At 48.2% G+C, this 20,763-nt stretch overlaps 1 protein-coding gene across 1 annotated transcript in view; it reads right to left on the bottom strand.

Moving 5' to 3' along the window:
* Positions 1 to 1,245: 1,245 nt before the first annotated feature.
* The window catches only part of ITGA9 (integrin subunit alpha 9), a 335,241-nt gene continuing 315,723 nt past the window's right edge, over positions 1,246 to 20,763 (bottom strand). Inside the window, exons 27-28 of the mRNA XM_055321450.1 lie at positions 16,947 to 17,066; positions 1,246 to 3,888 (exon numbers count right to left, since the gene is read on the bottom strand). Of these exons, the coding sequence (XP_055177425.1) occupies positions 3,790 to 3,888; positions 16,947 to 17,066 (219 nt within the window). The 3' untranslated portion in view covers positions 1,246 to 3,789. The remainder of the gene's footprint in view (positions 3,889 to 16,946; positions 17,067 to 20,763) is intronic.

The following is a 20,763-nucleotide window of genomic DNA, read 5'->3' as shown; positions in this document are numbered from 1 at the left end:
TTCCTTTGTGACCTATGTGTTACTGCATTCCCCTGGCCGTAATACCTTTTCCAAAAATAAAAGTAGTAGAATAACCTTTAAAAAATGACCCCGCTAGGGTTCTAACAGGTAGCATACAGCACGGGTATCACTTGGGGGATCTATTACACTTCTGCATTGAAAACAGGTCCCAGATGTTCTCGGGAGGCCTGCTGGGTTTCTGTTTGTTTTTAATCCCCATGTCTTTGGCTCAAAGACTGTAGGCTACTCTTGATATGGTGACGGAGGACTTTCTATTGGATTTTCTACAGCATTTATCAAACTTCGGAATACTCCTGGGGATGGAATTTTCACAGAGCTGATTCCAGATGTGTGCCTGTGAGTCACCATAAAGCCAGCAGACCTACTCCCTTCTTCTAGCATCTCCTTACTCCTAAACTTTACAGCCTCTTCATGGCGACAGGTCTAGGACTCACTCTGGGGGATGTCCCCAACTCAGGAGTCCCATATCAATTAAGCACAAGCAAATCAGTTTTGAACAGAAGGCATTCTCTTCCTAAGTTTTCACAGAGGTCCTTCTTTCATTTTTAAAAAACTGTCTCAATACTTCTGACAGTTAATGCCATACTGAATCCATAATTAAAAGCTGAAGCAGACTGAAGCTGAAGCAGCTGTGTAAGAGAATATCTGATAGGATTCCACAGTGAACCCATATAAGCAGGAAGGTTAGAAACTGGAATGCCCTGTGGACTTTTAAAAGAATTTTCTGGAGGAGTAACACAGATGCCATTCACCCTGTCTGCTTCCCCTGAGAGCCTCTTGAGAGCTTCTGAGCTGGGGTGGAGCTGGTAAAATGCCCAGTTGAGAGGGCTAACAGTGTGCTTGGCTTCTTTCTCACTGTGTTAAATGGCTCCCTGTTGCCCCACCTACTACTCAGCACCATTGGACACGCAGGGGCACCATCCTGCTCCAGAGAGACTCCTGGAGTGGCTGCCAGTGTTTGCTTCCAGTGAGGCCAAGTACAATTTTTAAAAAGAACTGTCTTATGGAATCTTAGTGATCCTGAGTATATGACTACTCCTGTGGGTCTACCATTCAGAATCAATCAGAGGCGAACAGATCCTGGCTGTGACACTGCCCACAGGAGCAGGGTGCGTCATCCTCGACACTACTGCCAATGTGTCTGCACCCCTTGTGGGAAGCTGGTTAGTGGCTATAAATGCATTTGGTCAAAGCCGCTGATGGAGCTGACCCAGGCCTACCACCTAAGAATCTTAAATGGTTTATTAAAGGACAACATGACACAGTGAACAAGAATCCAGCAAAGGAAAGCTACACATGGGGTCTCATAAAGGCTTTCACTCTCTACACTCTTCTTGAAGGGAGGTCTGGCTCTTCAGGCAAAACATGCCTGTGGTGTTCTCGGGGGACCCTGCAGCACCTAGCACAGCTCCTGGCCTACAGGGCCCCCATAAGTATCCTTGAAATGAGTGACTATGACCCACTCAAAACTGCCTTTGTTACTCTTGATAGAAGTCACAGGTGAACTCTTAGAACTGGTTTTTTTGCCTGCATCTGCCCAGTAGTCACCTCTGTGACTCCCTCTGTTAGAAGCAACATCCCTGACTTCATTCTAAGATCAGCCTCATTCATGCCACTGACCCTCTGGGCTTTGCTGTCTATTCCCATATTCACCAGGAGGGGACACATGATACATACATTGTCTTCCTGCATCAGAGTCAACTGCATAATGAGAAACAAAAAGATGCTTCTGTTCCATGCCAGGTTCACAACTGCCCGCCCGGTCTCCTCATGAGTCTGCCCCAACTTTAAATGCTTTTGCAAGTATTAGCCAAGTACCTGCACAGAAAAATCCCTTTCCTCTGGAGTTGTCTTTGCAACAATGTTCACAGACCCCCAACATGTTAGTTTCCAGCAAACAAGGCCTTTTGAGAAAGATCTTTCATCCTATTTCTGGCTTCATGTCCATTTGATGCCATCCGTTAAGTACCTGGGGCATCACTGGGCTGTAATAAGCCAGTAAGGACTCTTTGTCAGACCCTGTTCTTTGCCATGTTTTTTTCTCTCATCAGATGGCCTGTGGCGACAGCAGCCAGAGCTGCTACCAGTCACTGACTGTTCACTACGGGCCAGGCGCAGGGCTAAGTACACTATAGCCGTCATGTCACTGCCCTTTTAGAAAACCATTTTGCACTCAAAACTGGGCAGCAGTGCATCTGATAATAAACATTGTCAAATGGGGGGACTGGAAGGCCCCAACTCAGCATTCATACACACAGGGGGCAGGGCAGACGTCACAGTTATGCCTTGATCCCTGTGCATCATTTCTTTCACAACATTTCTGGATGCCTCCCTGCGCTGGGGGTGCACTTCCAGCTCTCTTTAGAAGACTTCCTCTGGGCTATCAGAGCCATTCTGCCTCCAGGAACTGAGAGTGAGAAGTTTACACCTCCCCTGGGAGCAAGAATATAGAAGCTCAGCTCCCTCACCTCAGGTTGGGAGAACTCTGAGACTTAACTTGCCCTCCAGAGCTCCCTTGTAGGATAAGGCTGAAGCTACCCTCCACGGGATATCCTCTGAAATGGCACCCTTACCTGGCTTTCTCCCCTTCCCTGTCCTGCTTCCCTCATACCCCTACTGCAGTTTTCCGGGGGCACAGACATTCCCTTAATCGGTCACTTGCATGTAAATCCTTCTATCAGAGTCTGTTTTGGGCGAACCTCACTTAAGACACTATTTTAAAAACTAAAGACAGGTTGAATGGTCATCTCTGGGAAGAATCTGCAGTCACCATTAGCTGGGACAGCAAGAATGGCAGGGGAAGTGGAGACCTCTGAAGTCAGTGAAAAGGCAACACATCACAGCATCCAGACACAAGTCTTTGCTCGGTGGGCACCAGCTTAGTCCTTGTGGTGTGTGGACTCCAATGCATGATGTCCGGGATGAGACGCCATCCTGAGGTTTACCAGATGACCAAATGGCCTTGCTCCAAGTTCTTATCTATTAAACCAAGTGGAAGGAGGGTGTGATGCCTGCTGTAGAGGTGATGCAGAGCAGACTTGTGCTAGGATCAGGCTTTTCCATCCAAGTTCCTATTGGAAATCTCCCAGTGAAAGGTACATATGAAAAGCTACTTACAGTTCTTTAGCACATTGCTTCAAACCTGACTCCAGGCAATAAAGATGTGAATTGTCTTAAAGGTCTCACCACCACCACGGTTTATAATGCAGCACTACCAGCCTGGTGGATTCATCGCATGAGCTTTCTTCAGATTATTTCATCTCCGAGTCTCTTTTAACAGCAAGTTCCAAAGTACGATCAGATTTTTATCCTTTAAAAGGTGTATGAATGCACATGGACTTCCAAGCTTTCAGGCCAGATATCAGTGCTTGAGTGAATTATATAACTATTTAATAGAAATAACAAAACATCGATACAAATATAAAGACATAATCAGTATAAAAGGCTTATATTTATAAAAATACTTTTAGGTAACAGTTTTCCCCTGAGGGTTGACCACACACGTTGCATCCATAAATACTGCTCATCTCTGTAGCTTGCTTTCCAAAGTTCGGAGTTCATCTCTAAAAGGAAATGGGTGGTGGCTGTAGTCATGTGACCTGGCCAGAGTGGCTGCCTCAGGTTGGCTCCTGGGCTTGGTGAAATGAGGAAGAGAACAGCATCAGTGGGGCCTCCGAAAAATCTGGAGAAGATTCTTTCTTCCAAATATGGAAGATACAAAGATCAAGATACAGGCGAATGATTGGGTCACGTGACTGGCGTGGCAGGTCACTGGTTTTTCTGGACCCAGTCCCAACTGTCTTCGTTCTCTTTCCGGTTTTTCTCGGCCTCGATGATTTCTTTGTACCTTCGGCGAAAGAAGCCCATCTAAAAGGCAGAGAGAGGAGAAGCCAGGTTAGAATGTTGGAGAATCAGTCGTTCCGATTCCCTGGGTGAGGAGGAGGTATAACCTCTACTCACAGAGCTGGGAGGGCTTGGAAAATCCCTTAGAGTAGATTGATGTAGGAAAAGCATTACTGTGGAGCAATCTTTCAAAATGCATGGACTTCCTCCAGGTTATCTTATGATTGACTGTTCCTTGTTAAGTGCTTTAAGTGGAGCGTTTCCTGAATGGTGTGCCGGGGAACACTAGTTCCTGAGCGTTACTCAAAGGCATTTGGGAATAAAGTAGGTTTCATTCATGGTCAAAGAAGTTTGGGAAATGTTGCACTCTTTCTTCCTCTCTGAGCTGTGTAATAATGTACAGGAGAACAGTCAAGGGTCTAATAAACCCTTAGGAAAGGATCTAATAAAAAAAAAAAGGAAAGGATCTAAGAAACTCAGGGACTTGACATTTCCTGAGCTCATTTGGCTTTCGATAAATCTACTCATATCCTGGGCGACATTCGCCATTGTGGGCTAACTGATAAATACTGCTCTAACATAATAGGCTTTTAAAAGTGTCTGCAGGTCTGCAGTCTAACATGCTGTCCCTCTAGATCTTTCTCTCAGACCTACAAAACACACAGGGCCAGCCTCAGAGCCAGCAGCGTGAATTCCCCTGGAACTGGCATTTCACTGGATCCAGGATAGCAGTTCCCTTTAACTGAGTTCTGGAAAGGCCTTTGCCTCTGATGTCTTATGGTTTTTCATATACTGGAGGATGAGTTTCTAGCTGTTCTCACACAAGCATCACAGGTAAAACCCACCAGATATTTGAGTAATTTTGTAGCTCAGAGCTGACCTTCGCTCACGCTCAGGGAGACCTGGCATGTCTTGTCCTTTGCTCACTGGCGTTAGTGGCCACTGTTTCTAAGGTCAGACATCCCGTCGTGCCTCTGCCCTTAAGCCTGACCAGCGGGAGTAGTTTCCACCAGCTCCCTCCCTGGTGTGACAACCCTCAGGTACATGGCCTACCAGACCTTCCCAGTGGAACGTGCCCATTTATTCATGAGACACACAGAGAGAGGTCGAGACGCAGGCAGAGGGAGAAGCAGGCTCCGCATGGGGAGCCTGATGTGAGACTCGATCCCAGGACCCTGGGATCATGGCCTGAGTCAAAAGCAGATGCTCACCTAGCCACCCAGATGCCCTTGCAACTGGTCTTACCATGTCTTTATTGGCTTCCTTCTTTTTCCTGTCTCACTTCTCTGCTCCAATTGGTGTTTCCTGAAGTTACCCATGCTCAAACCCCCACTTCAGTCGCCTTGAATGGGGGGATTCAAACAGCCACACACATTCGGTCTGCTGTTGGCAGCTCTGTGGCACTGCAGGTTTGTGGTACTGTTGCGAGCTTGTAACTCCCATGTTTAAAAATGCTCACGACCAGCAATTTTTGCAGCATGCCCATGTTCTCCAGCTCCTTCACCATGAACTGAGCGTCCACAGTCATTCTGATGATTAGGATTCTTTCCCCCCAAGAAGGGGCTAATTGGCCTAGCAGAAGATGAGAGCTGTCAAGGCAGCTGCCAGGAAACATCTCCACCCACACTGCCACGGGAATCCTGATAATTTGCTTTGAGCAGAGTGAATGGTGCAGTCTGAGTGAATGGGAAGAAGCTTTCTTCAAACAACTGGCAAGGATCTTGTGTTTTTTTTTTTTGGATCTTGTGTTCTGAGCTTCAACCCTCATGTCCAGTTTTGTGGACACTGAGTTCCTAGCGTTTTCAGCTCTGGCAGTTTCTTCTAGCATGTGCCAGAACCCCACTTTCTGAGACCCCCGCTCCACCTCCTGTGTGCACACACACTTTTCTTCTCCTTAAATCTCTACCGTCTTCTCCCTTCTGCAAGGAATGTAGAACAGGGGCTTGGTCTGGATGTTTTGGAAAACAGCCTTTGTTAAGGCCACCAAAGCACACCCACAGAAGGTCAGAAGAGCAACCCATGACTTACTGGAAATGTCTAAGAAGTTACTGCTTGAAATACTGTTAGGATAAAAATGCGATTGACTGGACAAATGTGTCATGAGCACCTTCTGTGCTGGGAAGAACATAATCATGAGACTAAGCTGGATGTGGTACGGATGTAAGATTCTTTAGCTCAGGGCAGCCCGGGTGGCCCACCAATTTAGCGCCGTCTTCAGCCCTGGGCGTGATCCTGGAGACCTGGGATTGAGTCCCACGTCAGGCTCCCTGCATGGAGCCTGCTTCTCCCTCTGCCTGTGTCTCTGTCTGCCTCTCTCTCTCTCATAAATAAATAAATAAATAAATTAAATTAAATAAAAATTCTTTAGCACAGAACTCTGCCTGCTGATGGTGTGATGCCTCACAGGTTCAGTTCCAGGGAAGTAACTCATCTCTACTGTGGCACTCATCAAGCAGGGTTTCAACTGCTCCCTTATTATCTTTCCCATTTGCCTTAAGTCTTAGGAACCCCCGGGGCACCTGGGTGCTCAGTGGTTGAGCGTCTGCCTTTGGCTCAGGTCATGATCCTGGGGTCCTATGATTGAGTCCCACATCAGGCTCCCCGCAGGGGCCCTGCTTCTCCCTCTGCCTATGTCTTTGCCTCTCGTGTGTCTTTCATGAACAGATACATACATTTTTTTTTTTTTAAGTCTCAGAACCCCCGACAGGTAGGATTTTCGTATTTTGTCCATGGAACTGAGCATATCACCTGTACTTGGCAGCAGTGACAAACTCCAAAAATGCCCACAGTCCTGCATTCCTCAAATCCAGGTCCTTTACCATGTGACTTTGTGGTGGTTCCCATCCTGAGGCCAGGGCTGACTCCCACCCCTTGAATCTGCACCGTGACTCGTTCTGACAACTGGATACTGTGGAGGGGATGCCGTGTCAGTTCCACACTTATGCCTCCAGAGGCCTCACCCACTTCTGCTAGCTCTCGCAGAACCCTGCCTGGCCTCCATGTGAATGAGCTCCATCTAGATGAGAGTGCACCCAGCTGAGGCCCTGCTAGACCAGCCAAGCTCCAACTGCCTGCAGGTGTAGACATGAGTCCAGCTGAGACCAGAGAGTGGCCCCCCTCACACCCCGCTTAGGCTCAGCCCAAACCACAGACCCATGAACTTTACAGATATTTGTTGCTTTTAAGTCATTAAACTCTGGGGTGCTTTGTTATGCAGCATGAGTTAACTAGATACGGCAGTCTTTTTTTTTTTGTCTGACGTACTGAATGAATCAACACCTACAGGAAGAGAGGCAGAGGGGCACCTGATAGTTTTAGATCTAAGGAGCATCATTTGTGCCTTGTACTGCTGCACAGACTTTCCGTGTTCATCTCCAAGCAGGACAAAAGTCGGCTCACTTTCTCATGGCTATGCTAGCATAAGGATCTGAGATAGAGTGCGCAAACCAGCTAGCAGGGATTTGGAGCTCCTGGATTACACTGTCACGCGTAGCTACCATGTGCTCATGTTTCAGTGTTAGACTTGTTATCAACAAAGTGAAGGCACCATTGTCTCCTGCAGGCATGCAGAGGCAAGCTCTTTTCTATCAAGTAGTGTGGTGTTAGCATTAGTCCTAAGAATCACCCTCCACCCCAGCTCCGGAATGACTGGAACGCTGCTACGAAATAGCCTTGCAAACTCCACGCCCTCCTCCAACACCACAGTGTCTCAAGAGCTCTGTGCCCGGCACAACCTGTGTGTAGTCTCTTAGATGGAAGGTTGGAGCTGCCACTGAGCTTTGCCCTCCTTCTATGCAGCCCAAAGACCATTTCTTAAACCACAGCCTACTCTCATGGCTAAAGAGTCCTGGGTGCAGCAGTGCAGGCTGTGCCCCTCACATCACAGACATGTTAGATTTATTACAACTACTTTCCAGTAGATGGCAGTAGAGTGCCCCCCCCCCAACCAAATCAGCCGCGGTTTTCCGAATTTCCTGACAGATGGAAGTAAAGTTTCTGGCCGAGGCGGTGCTGTTTACTAGTCTGCAGAGAGGTGCCATAGAGTCCAGCAGTGGGTCTGTCAAAATAATACTGTTTCTTGCACGATCAAGCTAATTCCATTTCAGAAACAGAGCATATTACCTTTGTGCTTTGTTTAGAGCTTAATTTTGGCTTTTGATAGACCCAGGCTCTGAGTTTACCAAGCAATGGGCTCCCAACAACTGTGTCACCCAGGCCTGCCCACCCAGTGCCATAGGATCCACTCGGAGAGATGTGGCAGAGGGAGCCGTGGGTCCTGATTATTGCTCCTGCTCCAACTACCTCCCTGCTGGGCCACAGGGAAGCTCGCTGTCTGGCTGTGCCCCAGAGACCCAGGGCGTTCTCAGACCTCAGCGGAAACACGACGACGACCCCTTTTTATGTTGGTCCCCAAACCAGACTCGGGATTGCAGCCTGTGGGGCACGCAACCTTGTACCCAGGACTCACGCTACGGAGGCACAAGGCACAGAGTCCCCACCTGGGGCAGCTGTTTTCCAAGAGTTTATGGAAATTTTGGAAAACTGAATGTGAACATTTTTATATTAAAGTATGGATGTATAATAAGACATAAAGAGTTATACAATTCCTTAAATGAAGATAAACTGAGACTTCAAAGACATTTCTCTCTCATGCAGGTCTTCCTTAACCATACACTCTCACTCTGGTTAGGCCTCACGATTACTTTGGGGGAAAACCTTTGAGATGTGCTGGGCAAAACCTGTTTTTGCTGCCAACAGAGCCCACTGGGAAATGGGTCAGTGATGAGTTTAAGCTGGACCCTGCAGCAGCACCCTCACTCAGTTCCCATCCAGCGGAGTCAATGTTGTCCTGCACTTTTTCTGGAACCTTCCAGGGCCTGCTTTGCCACTCAAAGGGCAAAAGACTGTGTTTATAACTGTTCTGTCTGTAGTGGAGGAAACATTCATGGAAACCCTAGAGGAGGAGTGACTCAGGCCAAGCTTTGCTCAGCGGCAAACAGAGGCAGCAGTGTGCTTTCTGGCGTTTGTCTCTGTTGGTCCTGCTAGGAGCCTCCAGCCCCACAGAGCGGCTCCCTGAGCCCTCCTGACAGACTCACAAAACCTTGTGATGGAAACTTGTATCAAAAACCTCCCAGAAAACAAGGGAAAGATTTCCTTTGAAGAGTCCTAGTTGGGGAGGTACTAGGAGGGAGTCTTAAAACTTAGGAATAAAGGCAGCCTGGTCAACCTCTGGGGCCTGCACCAGCCCATTTCGGGGTGAGCGAGGGCCTAGCTGCACAGCTCCAGGCATCTAGCCTCCTGTGAGATCCCGGCCCCCTCCTTCCCTGGCCTGTGGGTTGCCTCTTGTGTAGCCATTCCAAGGACCTCAGCCACACTCCTTCTTTGGACTAACTCGTGGCCTCATGTTTATGGGATCTCTTCAGTTCCTTGAGTATTTACACAGCATGTCTCTCTTGAGATGTTGACGGTGCAACATCAGCCCAATATTTACTTCCAAGCATAAATAAGTCCCCACTGAGTGTCTCTGGCACATGGTTTTGATTGAGACAGTGCGAAGGATGTTTGCGCGCGTGCGTGTGTACACGCCTGTGTGCGTGCATCTTCACCTTCTTTCTTTGGAAGAGAAGCAAGATGGATTCTTACAGCCTGACTAGAGGGAAGGTGATAACCCAGTGACTCCTGGAGGGGCTGCCAGACCTTACACATCCTCTGGGCCATTTCACAGATTTATTTTCCTGCGTGTTTCTGCTTGAGGTCAGAAGAAATGCTCTCAAATAAAAACCATGAACCCAAAGCCAGCTTTAAAGCAGCAGGCTCCTGGAACAGGCCCAGCAGAGGGTTCAAGGGCAGTGAACACCCACCACGGCCGGCCTCCTCCCTGCCTGGGAAATGGAAGAGCTAAGGGGTCCCAGCCTTCTGGGAAAGGGCCTGGTTACTGGGCTGGCAAGGTGGTGGCGCTTCCCTTTGCTCCAAGGCATCTGAGCTTGCAAAAGGGGCAGAGAGGAGCGAGGGGAAAGGTTCCTTGGTTGAAGGTAGAAGGGGGGGATGAAGAGTGTTTCTCCTCCACTGAGGGGTGGCTTGTGTGTTTTGGCAAACTGCCCAAGGGTGGAGGGAGAGGGGTGAGGAAGGGAGGCACTGAGAAGCCAGGGCCCTAAATGAGGCTTTCTCTTCCAAAGGAAAAACAACCTCGAGTCTTCACTCTCTGCCACTTGCCCCAGAGGCTGGCCTTGGGACCTGAAGGCACTTCGTAATGTGCACGTGCCCCACGAAGTTGCTATCCCTACTGGACAATTACACTTTCTTTTATCAACAGGCCTTTATGATTGTGGCAAAGAGACACGAGGCCCAGGCCCAGGCAGCTTCAACCCCCATCAGGAGCTAAAGGAAAGAAGAGGGGAACTCATTTGGATTTTTCTCCCTTAAAAGAGTTTCATATTTCAAAGTTTTCTTCCTGCATGGTGGTTTGGCAGGCTACTGTAATCCTCACACATAAAGTTTAAATTATGGCTCCCAGTGTCTGCTAACATCCCAGCTTTGGGGGAAGCTGATTAGGATCCATTTCAGTATTTGAAGAAGGGTCTGGTTAGCTCGGAACCCGGTTGTGGATTTTGTGCTGGAGCCAGGGCCTGCTGCCGCCAAGCTTGAGAGCGCCTGGGATGCAGGCAGCCACCTTCGGGAAGGTTCTGGGGTCTGCCCTGAGGCAGAGGTGGAGGCTGAGCAGGGAGCCTGGAAGGGCTTTCTATTGTAGATTGATGGTGGATGAGGGGCATGTTAGTAGCACCATGGTGAGTGCAGGAGGGCCTAGGAGATGGTGGCACAGCCCCTTCCCCTGGCCAAGTCCTGCTCACCAATCTGGATGCTTGGCTCAGCCACCATGTCTGGTCACTTAACCGCATTTCCCAGAGGTCTTCCAGGCTGAGTAAGGGCTCTTTTGTTTACCGCTGTCCCTTTGCCCAGAGCCTCTCACCTAGTAGGGACCCAATACTGTTTGCTGAATGAAGGCACTAGCCATCTTTCAAGGGTAAAGCGTGCTGACCCACAGGCCTGTGTCTTACAAAGAACACATCAGCATAGCCACCGGCTTTGTTCTGTTCTCAGTGCCATGCTATGATCTGTGGTTATGTGGCACATTCTGGGGAATGACCATTTTTGGCTCATGAGCTTGAGGCAATGGCAAGCAACCATAGGTGGCAAGATAAGGGGTTCCTGGTCAGCAGTGGCAACTGGGTACCACTCAGTGGTTTTTCCCTTGATGGGGATGGAAGGAATTATATATGAACCATGGCAATAAGCCCAAAACCATAAAGACCTCCCATGGAAGCTGAATATCAGGCTGGTCTTTAGTCCAACTAATCAACAGACTTCTATGCACTGGATTGTCGATATGGTATCAGATTTCTATTCTATACATAAGGTATCATTTTTAGGTTACAGACATAGGAATCACAGTTGATAAGAGGTCTGTTGGTGAAGTTTCAGGAATATGTAGGTCTTCAAAATAATTCTACATTTTGCTTGCCATTTTTAACCTCCTATGGTCATCATACTTACTAGTTCACTGTTGAAGAAAGATGCTTTTCTTTTTTTTCTTAAGATTTTATTTATTTATTCAGACACACACACACACAGAGAGAGAGAGAGAGAGAGAGAGAGAGAGAGAGGCAGAGACACAGGCACAGGGAGAAGCAGACCTCATGCAGGGAGCCAGATGCTAGTCTTGATCCCAGGTCTCCAGGATCACACCCTGGGCTGAAGGCGGCGCTAAACCGCTGAGCCATCCGGGCTGCCCAAAAGATGCTTTTCTTAAAGAAACTCCCTCTGCTAACTTACTTCCTGCATTGTAGCTTTGCCTAAAGAGATTATCCACTCTGAATTCTGAGTGTATTCGTGAATGTTGCACCAAGATTAATTTTTATTCCCTTTCCCTAAAGAAGCTTAATTGTGATTTTATCTATGATACTATGGAAGAGAGATGAGGTTTCAAATACTTTAAAACAACAGTGACTTTCAAAGAAAAGATTAAGAGTTTGCCCCTATCTCTGGCCATCATGAATGTGGCAGATAAAAGGTGGCCCTAAACCCTTTGCCCTTCCTCCTATTAGGATGTGGGGTCTATTTCCCCTCCTTTGAATCTGGGTTGGCATGTGACTGCTTTCACCAACAGAGTATGGTGGAATGATGCTATGCCAGTTCTGGACCAGACTTCAAGAGAACCAGCAGCTTTTACCATGCTCTCTTGGGGCCTACACTATCAGGTAAGAAGTCAGACCCCTCCCTGGGGAAGTTCTGAGTCTACATGGAGAGGGAGTGGGCCTCCCAGTCATCCTCACCAAGTGCCAGCAATGTGAGTGAAGCTGTCTTGAACTCCTCATGCCACCAGGTAAATGCCACTTGTGACTCCACTTAATGTCATTGGGAGCAGAAGAACCACCTAGCTAAACTCTTCCTGGACTCCTAACCTATACATTTGTAAGAGGTAATATAATGGCTGTTCAAAGCCACTCAACTTGGGGGCAGTTTGTTATACAGCAGTGGCTAAATGGTACAATATAAAAGCCCACGATGTGGGCAACAGCACCACGAACAACCATGAAGCCCTGCTGCAGTGAGCACCTTTGTGGTATCTGCCTAATTTCCTTCTTTTATGAGATTCAGCCCAACTCCCATCCTACCTCCCCAAAGTGCCACCTTGTCTCTTTCTCTCACCGTAGTCTTAGCTGTTTGGATCAGTGGGAGACATGTGACCCAAGCGGAGCCAAATTCTCTCCCTGCCAGCTTCCTGCCTCCAGCCACAGCAGTATACATTCTCTCCCCTAGACTTGCAGACTGGAATCAGTCTTTGGCTGGGACTAGAAGGTCCCTGCCTCTTGGCAGGGGCAGAAGGCACTCATTTTCTTCTGTGTGCAGGGACGTGTGGAGAGGCAGGTCTGTTTTGGGAGAACATGATGCAGGGCTGTAGAGAGGCAGTAGTGAGGGGCTGCATGGGACAAAGGGAATGAGGGGAAGAGGGGGTTGTCTGGCTTGGTGTCTGGACACTTTCTGGTTGCAGATATACATGTTTCCTTTGGGGTCTATGCATACCCTTACATCCTTAGAATTCTCTTTCTTGCTTATGAGGCTGTGGATGGATTTCTGGTTTGTTGGTTGTTGTTATTGTTGTTGTTGGTTTTTGCCACTGAAAAAAAAGGGCCTTGATGATGCCTGAGATAGTATGTTTAGCCCTGGAAACTGAAGGGAAAGCTGGCCAGACCAGTGAGGTGACAGGAATATCCTTTTGGCAACCTTCCCCCTGCTATGGGAGGGGAGCTTGGAGTGACTCAAGCCCATTCTAGTCTCCTATAGGCACCACACACTCAGAATGTCTCATACCAAGCAGCTCCTTTTCCAAAATGACTTCAGATCCTGCCTTCCTTCCTCTGACTAAGGGAAACCATCAATTGTCTAAGCTAAAAGCAGTGAAGGATGGCTACTTTCATTCCTTCCTGACCTCCCAGCCCAACCAGCCACCAAGTCCTACCTGCTCTAATGTGCTCCCCTCCCCTCCACCATGGTGATGGCCCTAGCCTCCATATTGTCCCTGGAGGCTAGGGCCATCACCATGGTGGAGGGGAGAGGAGCACAGATCTGGCAATACTACTGCTCTACCTCCAGGCCCCCCCATGCTTCCCCTTTCTCCTGGTCAGTGGGTGCTGTCACAGCCCTGGGGGACGATCTCACCGCAGGTGGCTGCCCTCTCACGACACACCTCACAAGCTGCTTGCCACAACACAACTTTCTCACCAACTCTACCTTCTAGATGGAATATCTATCTGCCCTTCCCTGCCTGGAAAACTCAAACCACATCTAAGGTCAGACTTGAATGACACCTCATTTGTGAAACGTCCTATGATTTTTCTCAGGTGCTTCTAAGTGTTAATTAAGCTCAGTGCTAAAGATTTTGCCTGTATCTTCTCTATACCTCAGGCTCCAGGTTATGGTCTCCATTTTACTGAGGAGGAGACTGAATGTCAGAGAGGGTGACACTCCCAAGCTGCACAGCTGGTGAGTGCTAGAGCCCAGTTCTTGTGCACAGCCATTGGCCTAGCCTGCAAAGTGCTCCTTTCACCTTCCACATGGTACTCTATGGCCTCTCACATGGTACTCTGTGGTCTTTCCATTCCCCCTTGGTGTGAGAGATTAATGGTACCTTATTCTCAGTTTCCAGAGAAGCTTGCACACACTCATCATACTCTATTATGTTATAGGTCTGTGTGCTGCATGGTGAAGCGTTCAAAGGCAGGGAGGAGTCACAATCACTGATGTATCTATGTACCTACCCAGCATTTGGTTCAAAGCAAGTGTTCAATAAATGTGAGCCAAAATGAAGTATGGCTTTTGGATGATGAGCAAAGTGGTTTTGAGCCCCATGGCATCATTCAACTGCTTCCTTAAAGCTATTTTAGACCTTGTCTTCCACCTCATTAGTAATGGCAAGACTTCGTCTGTGATAATGCCGCCACTTAACTGCCACCACTCTGCCCTCTTTCCCGGTCCATGGTAGATGGTGGAGTCTGCCTTCTTGGGTCCTGGCTCTTTGGATCACATATATCTGGGTGACATCAGGGTCCTGGCCACCCCATGACAGCCATCTCCTACAACTGCATTCTTTAAATAAACACAGCAAAAGCAAAGCTAAGCAGATGGCAGGTGGAACGAAGCAAGTGCATGTAAACAGAGGTGAGACATACACCTGAGTGGCAGAGCCAAGAAGGGTGGTCAAAAGGAGGGCATTCTTGTCATGAGAGGGAATGGGGCATGGCCACAAAACTCCCCACTCTGGCCCTGTCTGGTCTCATGCACCCAGCTTTGGAGGACAGAGGATTACTCTCATCTGAAGGGCCCAGACAAAGGCAGAAGGAAGAAATACACACACACACACACCCCAACCAATGCCCTTACAGTCTCTTCAGATTCCAAACACTGAGCTGGCTTTGTTCTTTGCCCACAGGCCAGAGGCAGTCTGGGCAGGAAGTTCGAAGAGAGAAGGGGGAGTTAAGAATCTACTGGCCACATAGATTAAACAAACAACAAATTGGCAGATTAAAAAAAAAGGTTAATATCCACTCCTGGCAAATATATAGGAAAATGGACACGTTGCAGCGCTTGTGGGAGGGTGAATTGGTATCACCTTTCTAGAGGCAATTTGCAGTATGTAATAAAAGGTTTAAAGCACTCTTTTCCTTTGACTCTGTAATTCCATTTCTAGGGTTTCATCTTAAGCACAAAATGGAGGATTTGTGCAAATATTTGGCTCTTAGGATATTCACTATGGCACTCTTAAAGGAGGTGTGAAACCAGGAGCCACCTAAACTCCTGTATCACAGGGCTGGACAAGGGCAGACCTTGCAGCCTCATGACAGGCCTGAGAGTGGGTTTTTAACAATATGGAAAGATGTTTACAATACTGTGTTTGGGGAAGAATAGGCTTAAACACAGTACATGAAAAGCATGGGAATGTAAGATAAGCTTACTTCAAGTTGTGTGCTCAATATTTTTCATTAAACCTCCAGACCCGGGCAGCCCGGGTGGCTCAGCAGTTTAGTGCTGCCTTCAGCCTGAGTTGTGATCCTGGAGACCCAGGATCAAGTCCCACATCAGGCTCCCTATGGGGATCCTGCTTCTCCCTCTGCCTGTGTCTCTGCCCCTCTCTCTCATGCTGTCTCTCATGAATAAATAAAAATAAATAAATAATATTTAAAAAAAAAAAAAAACCTCCAGACCCTTTTTCAGGTGGTATAGCTCTAAATTTAAAGCAATGAGTCCCATTGTCAGTCTGAAAAATGTGTAATAAAACACTTTTTTTCCTGTTTCTAGACTTCTCAGATAAAAGTATATTTAATATGCTTTTTTTCAGATTAATAATTGAACCCACAGTTTTGACTTTAGAGGTCTTGTAGCTCACAATATATCGAGTATATCCCTGGAAAATTTAACATCCCTATTCAAAAATAAGTAGGTGCTATGAGTACTTGGTCTACATCTTTATGCAGCGAGTAAGGTCAAGAAGAGACAACACTGTTCATCATGGTTATTCTGAGATGTGGACTCCTGAGTGTTTTACAATCTTTTTTTTTTCTTCCTGACATGTTACAATGTTGGATCAATAAAAATTATTTTGCAATCTCAGAAGCTAATTATTTGAATCTAAAGCTTTTGTCTATAATGCTGTAAGAGGCCACGTCCGCCTGCCTCTGAAACTGCGAACGCTGGAAAATCAAGGCTTTGGGAACAGTAGGTCCCACCTATGGTTCCTGGTGCTATCCTAGGAGCCAGAGACCCAAGACCACACACGGGCTCCACTCACCTGGAACATTACTGTCCAGTGGAAGAGACATACCTTCACTAGATAATGACTCTGAGGTTGCTACTGATGAATATAGAGGCTCTGAAGTAAAGGGACTCCAGATCTCTGAGAGTGTGAGGCAAAGAAAGCATCTCAGACTTGGGATGAGGACATTCCCTTCTTCTCGAGAAAGTGACAGGAGGCAAGAAGGATGGGCAGGTATTCCCTGGTGAAGGAGGCAGGGGAAATCTATCCCTTGGTTCACCTACAAATGAACCACCAAGGGGTTGGGAGAATGGTCTACTCAGCTCCCCAGGCAGAACCCTGGACAGTTAGCTCATCTCAGCTACCTGAGTAAGGCAGAAGCCCTTTTCATAGTCTACATGGGTAAAGAACAAAGAATTGTCCTGCAGTCCCTTGCTTTTTTTTCCCCCAAGGAAATGGTGAACCATCCCAGGGTCCGCTGTGCCTCCCCAGGCTTCTGTTGGTGTGGAGTCAGGCTCCTACCTTCCTGATAGGACCAGTGAAAGGGTAAGAATGGAGTGAGGCTGAGATGTTTGAATGGTTATGAGTGGCTTCAAGAGGAACCAAGATTCCATTCGAGCCTGCAGGGGCCCCTGCCCTCCCTCCACTGTACCTGCACCATGAAGAAAGTCCTAAGAGGAAATTTCTTCCAAGAGAATTTGCCTCTGGTGAGGCAGGAAGACTGTGCACCTATGGGTGGGGGCTCCGTGGGGCCCCCCACAATCGCCAGACTCACCTTCCAGAGCAGCACAGCCAGCAGCAGGAAGATAAGGATTCCCACCAGTAAACTTATGGCAATGATCCACCCCACGACGTAGCCACGGGGCTCCAGATTGTGCAAGGCTTCGAAGACCACCTAGGAGGCAAAGCAGAGGGGAGGGAAGATGCTCAAACACAAGTACTCATCGCGTGGCAGAGCCCGGCCTGGGCTTGATGTCTGGAGGGAACTATAGGTGTGTCCAGTCTGTTGTTACCAGAGTAGATTTTGGTTCTATGCTTTTCTGCTTATAGACTGATGGATTTTTTTCCCCCACGAGCATCAGAAAAGGCACTTGAAATCCAAGCCCCAGTTCTTGAAAGGGTTGTAACAACAAAAAGCCTGACCAATATCATGAAGCGAACATAAGTGTGGTAAAGGTCTCAGAGGACGTGCTCCGCTCTTGATTCAGGCAACAACAGTCTCTCTTTTATTATGGTTTTGCAATGAAGGACATGGACGTGCCCTCCATGTAAGACAGGTACTCTCCCCAAGTGTTCACCTCAACAAGTAGCTTAGCGCAATTGTTTGATCAATGCCAGTTTCCTGACAGGCTGTCGTTCCACAAGGGCCAGGACACCATCTGTCTCAGGTCTCATGGCAGGACCTAGCACACAGTAGGCCCTCACTACTGAAGCACCGGGCTCTGGTTTCCAGTGGGAGCCATATGCATCCTGGCCCCTGCCTCAGTGAGGCATGGTTCCCCAAATTTTATGGAAACCCGGTGGTGTGTGGGTTAGCAGCCTGCAAGAGCCAACCGCGTGCTTCTCATCCTCGCCCCACATCTAGTGACACTGCAGTGGTGGTCTGAAATGGGCCACGGGCCAATGTTTACACTGCAGAAACTGGCAGACGAGTCAGGGCCTCCCACTCTCCACCAGGGAACTGATTGCTTAATACATATGAATAAGCGTACCCTTCGGCCCTGTTTTAGCCTCACTGGGCACCGTGCAGTTTGGTTTTGTAGAATTCAAAGCATCCACTGTGTCCTCGCTGCCTGGCAGCTTTCCCTAACATCCACTGCCCACTCGAGCTTGCTGCAAAAGAGACAGGACTCACAGTGCTGGGCGGTCATCATCTCCCTCGGCTGCCTGGTTGGCCCATACCCAGGTCTTTGTCTGAGCTGGGCCATTCCATCCTTGGGAAAAGCCTATCTAACCCTAGCTGGATGCTGGAGGTCAACTAAGGCTCTGCCTCTGCCTGGAAGCCTTGCTTATCATGGAGGAGCCCAGCGGTCCTGCCTCCCCCTGCTCAAGCCATATGTCCAGCACCATGTATGTCCCCTTTTAGGGCCTAGCTCCCAGCTCTCTAATTCTTCCCAAATAGCTCTCTTTGTCAGGCTCGGTGCTTTACTTGTAACCCCCTGACTAGTTTACAAAACAACCCGAGGATGGCTTCAACGCCTGTTTTACAGAAGGGAACCATGGAGGCCCAGAGAGGAAAAGCCTTTTTGCTCTGTAGCTTAAGTACAGAGTCAGAATTTGAACTCAGGTCTAGCCAACCCCAAGCCCCTAAATCTGAGCTTGCCAATGTCACACCACAGAGTGCCTAAGCTGATGGTGGCTCTTCTTAAAGAATACTTGTTGGTTAAATGGATCATTTGTTGTCTGTGTCTGGGTGATAAGGAAAGCCAATGTGAGCATCTCTATCTCACTGTGTCCATCCCTACAGCTGGGGTAGGAGGGGAGTTGTGCACCGGGGGTTGGGGGGGCTATGGTCATTCATGAGGCAGATGACCTGCCACAGTCACACCTGCAGGCCCTGAATCCAGAACATTATCTCAGGGAAAACCAGGCAGAGCAGAGACCATCCCTTCCTGCATGGGGACAAGTGAAAGATAATAACTACAGACACAGTTGTCATTCTGGGAATGGAAAGGAGGCCACCTTGTAGCACATACTCACTGACTGTGTGACCTTGGGCAAGGTACTTTACCTCTCTGAGCCTCATTTCATCTGCACAATAGGGGTAAAATAGCACCTCCCTAGAGAATTCAAGGGTACTATGCACATAAAGCTCTGAATCTAATACCTGGCAGAGCCAATCCTTGACAGATAGAAAGTGATTTTTCTATCAGTGCTGACCAGAAGATGTTTTTGAGGTTGTACACAGTTGGCTAATCTTTAATTTTTAAAAACCATTTGTTGATGTCTAAAATACATAGAGAAAAGTGAACATAACCCAAGTGCATGGCTCACTGAATTTTTATATACCGCATGCTAAACATACACGTGTAATCAGCACCCAGAATAAGAAACAAAATATGACCAGTCCCCCAGATGCCTCCTTCCCCCTCCTTTTCTGCTAACACCTGCACAACGGTAACCACTAATCTGACTTCTCAGGGCCTAGATTAACTGCACCTGCTTTTGTCCTTGGAACATTTGGAACAGTACAGTGTGAACTCCTGTGTCTGGCTTCTTTCTCTTAATGTTGTGTTTTGGGGAGCATCTGGGTAGCTCAGTGGTTGAGTGTTTGCCTTCAGCTCAGGTCGTGATCCCGGGGTTCTGGGATCGAGTCCTGCATCAGGCTCCCCGCAGGGAGCCTGCTTCTCCCTCTGCCTGTGTCTCTGCCTCTCTCTAGGTCTCTCATGAATAAATGGGTAAAAACTTAAACAGAACAAAACATTATGTTTTGGGGAGTCATCCAGGTTGTAGCATATTTATCCTTACTGCTGGACAGAACTGTACTGTGTGAACACACTACAATCTATTTATCCATCCTATCCTGTCACCAACAGTGGTTTTCAGACTCTGAGCAGGGGGTAGTGGCTTGGAAAGGAGCTGTGAATTCTGTCTTCATGTGCCCCTATTTCCTATCTGGTTTAGATTGAGAGGTCCCTGTCATTATTTTATTTATTTATTTTTTTACAAGATTTTATTTATTTATTTATTCATGACAGACATAGAAAGAGAGAGAGGGGGGCAGAGACACAGGCGGAAGGAGAAGCAAGCTCCATGCCGGGAGCCTGACGCGGGACTCGATCCCTGGGCTCCAGGATCACGCCCTGGGCCAAAGGCAGGCACTACAGCGCTGAGCCACCCAAGGATCCCTGAGGTCCCTGTCTTTAAAGACAGACTGGTGCCTTTGGGTTCTCACCCCTAAAAAGCTGTAGATTGAACCACCTCCCATATTCAGAATCTCTCACGGTGTCTTGTACAGATGAGGCAAGACACTGTGGCCAACAGGCACGATGTTAGGCAACCAAGATCCTGCTCTTAGCTCCCCCCTTGTGAAATGGGGGTCTGAAAGGGAAAATCAGATATAGTGTTGTGAAAGTAACCCAAGTCTGTGAACCTTCCTGTCGACGGTGAGTTGCTGAGGCAGGCCGTGAGCTCAGTGTGGGCCAGCTGTAGTCCAGCTCCTTGGAGAGCCCCAGTGGCTTCTCAGGGACGGTGCCAGAAATCTGCATCCCCGCAAAGCCGCGCCGGAGGTCTGGTTTTGCAGATACAGACACAGTTAAGGGTGTCCACTGCAGTTTAGTCTAGCAAATTCCACAAGAATGCCCTGTCATTTCCCCGGAATGTGTGTTTAATCCTTTCTTATTTTTAGTGATGCCGTTCATCTTCTCGGGTGTGTGTCTCCTGCTCTGGCAGAGCTGGCCCCTGCACATCAAGACTCTAGTAAGTTCGTGTAGTAGAGAAAATCAGAGTGTCCTGCAGTTTTAAGAGGTCCCATCTTGGAGCACCTGGGTGGCTCAGTGGTTGAGCAAACTGCCTTTGGATCTGGGCGTGAGCCTGGGATCCTGGGATGGAGTCCTGCATTGGGCTCCCCGCGGGGAGCCTGCTTCTCTCTC

The sequence above is a fragment of the Nyctereutes procyonoides genome, unplaced genomic scaffold, assembly GCF_905146905.1.
Source record: "Nyctereutes procyonoides isolate TBG_1078 unplaced genomic scaffold, NYPRO_anot_genome, whole genome shotgun sequence".
Lineage (NCBI taxonomy): Eukaryota > Metazoa > Chordata > Mammalia > Carnivora > Canidae > Nyctereutes > Nyctereutes procyonoides.
Note: the sequence above shows the minus strand (reverse complement) of the source record. Positions and strands in the feature narration are given on the sequence as shown.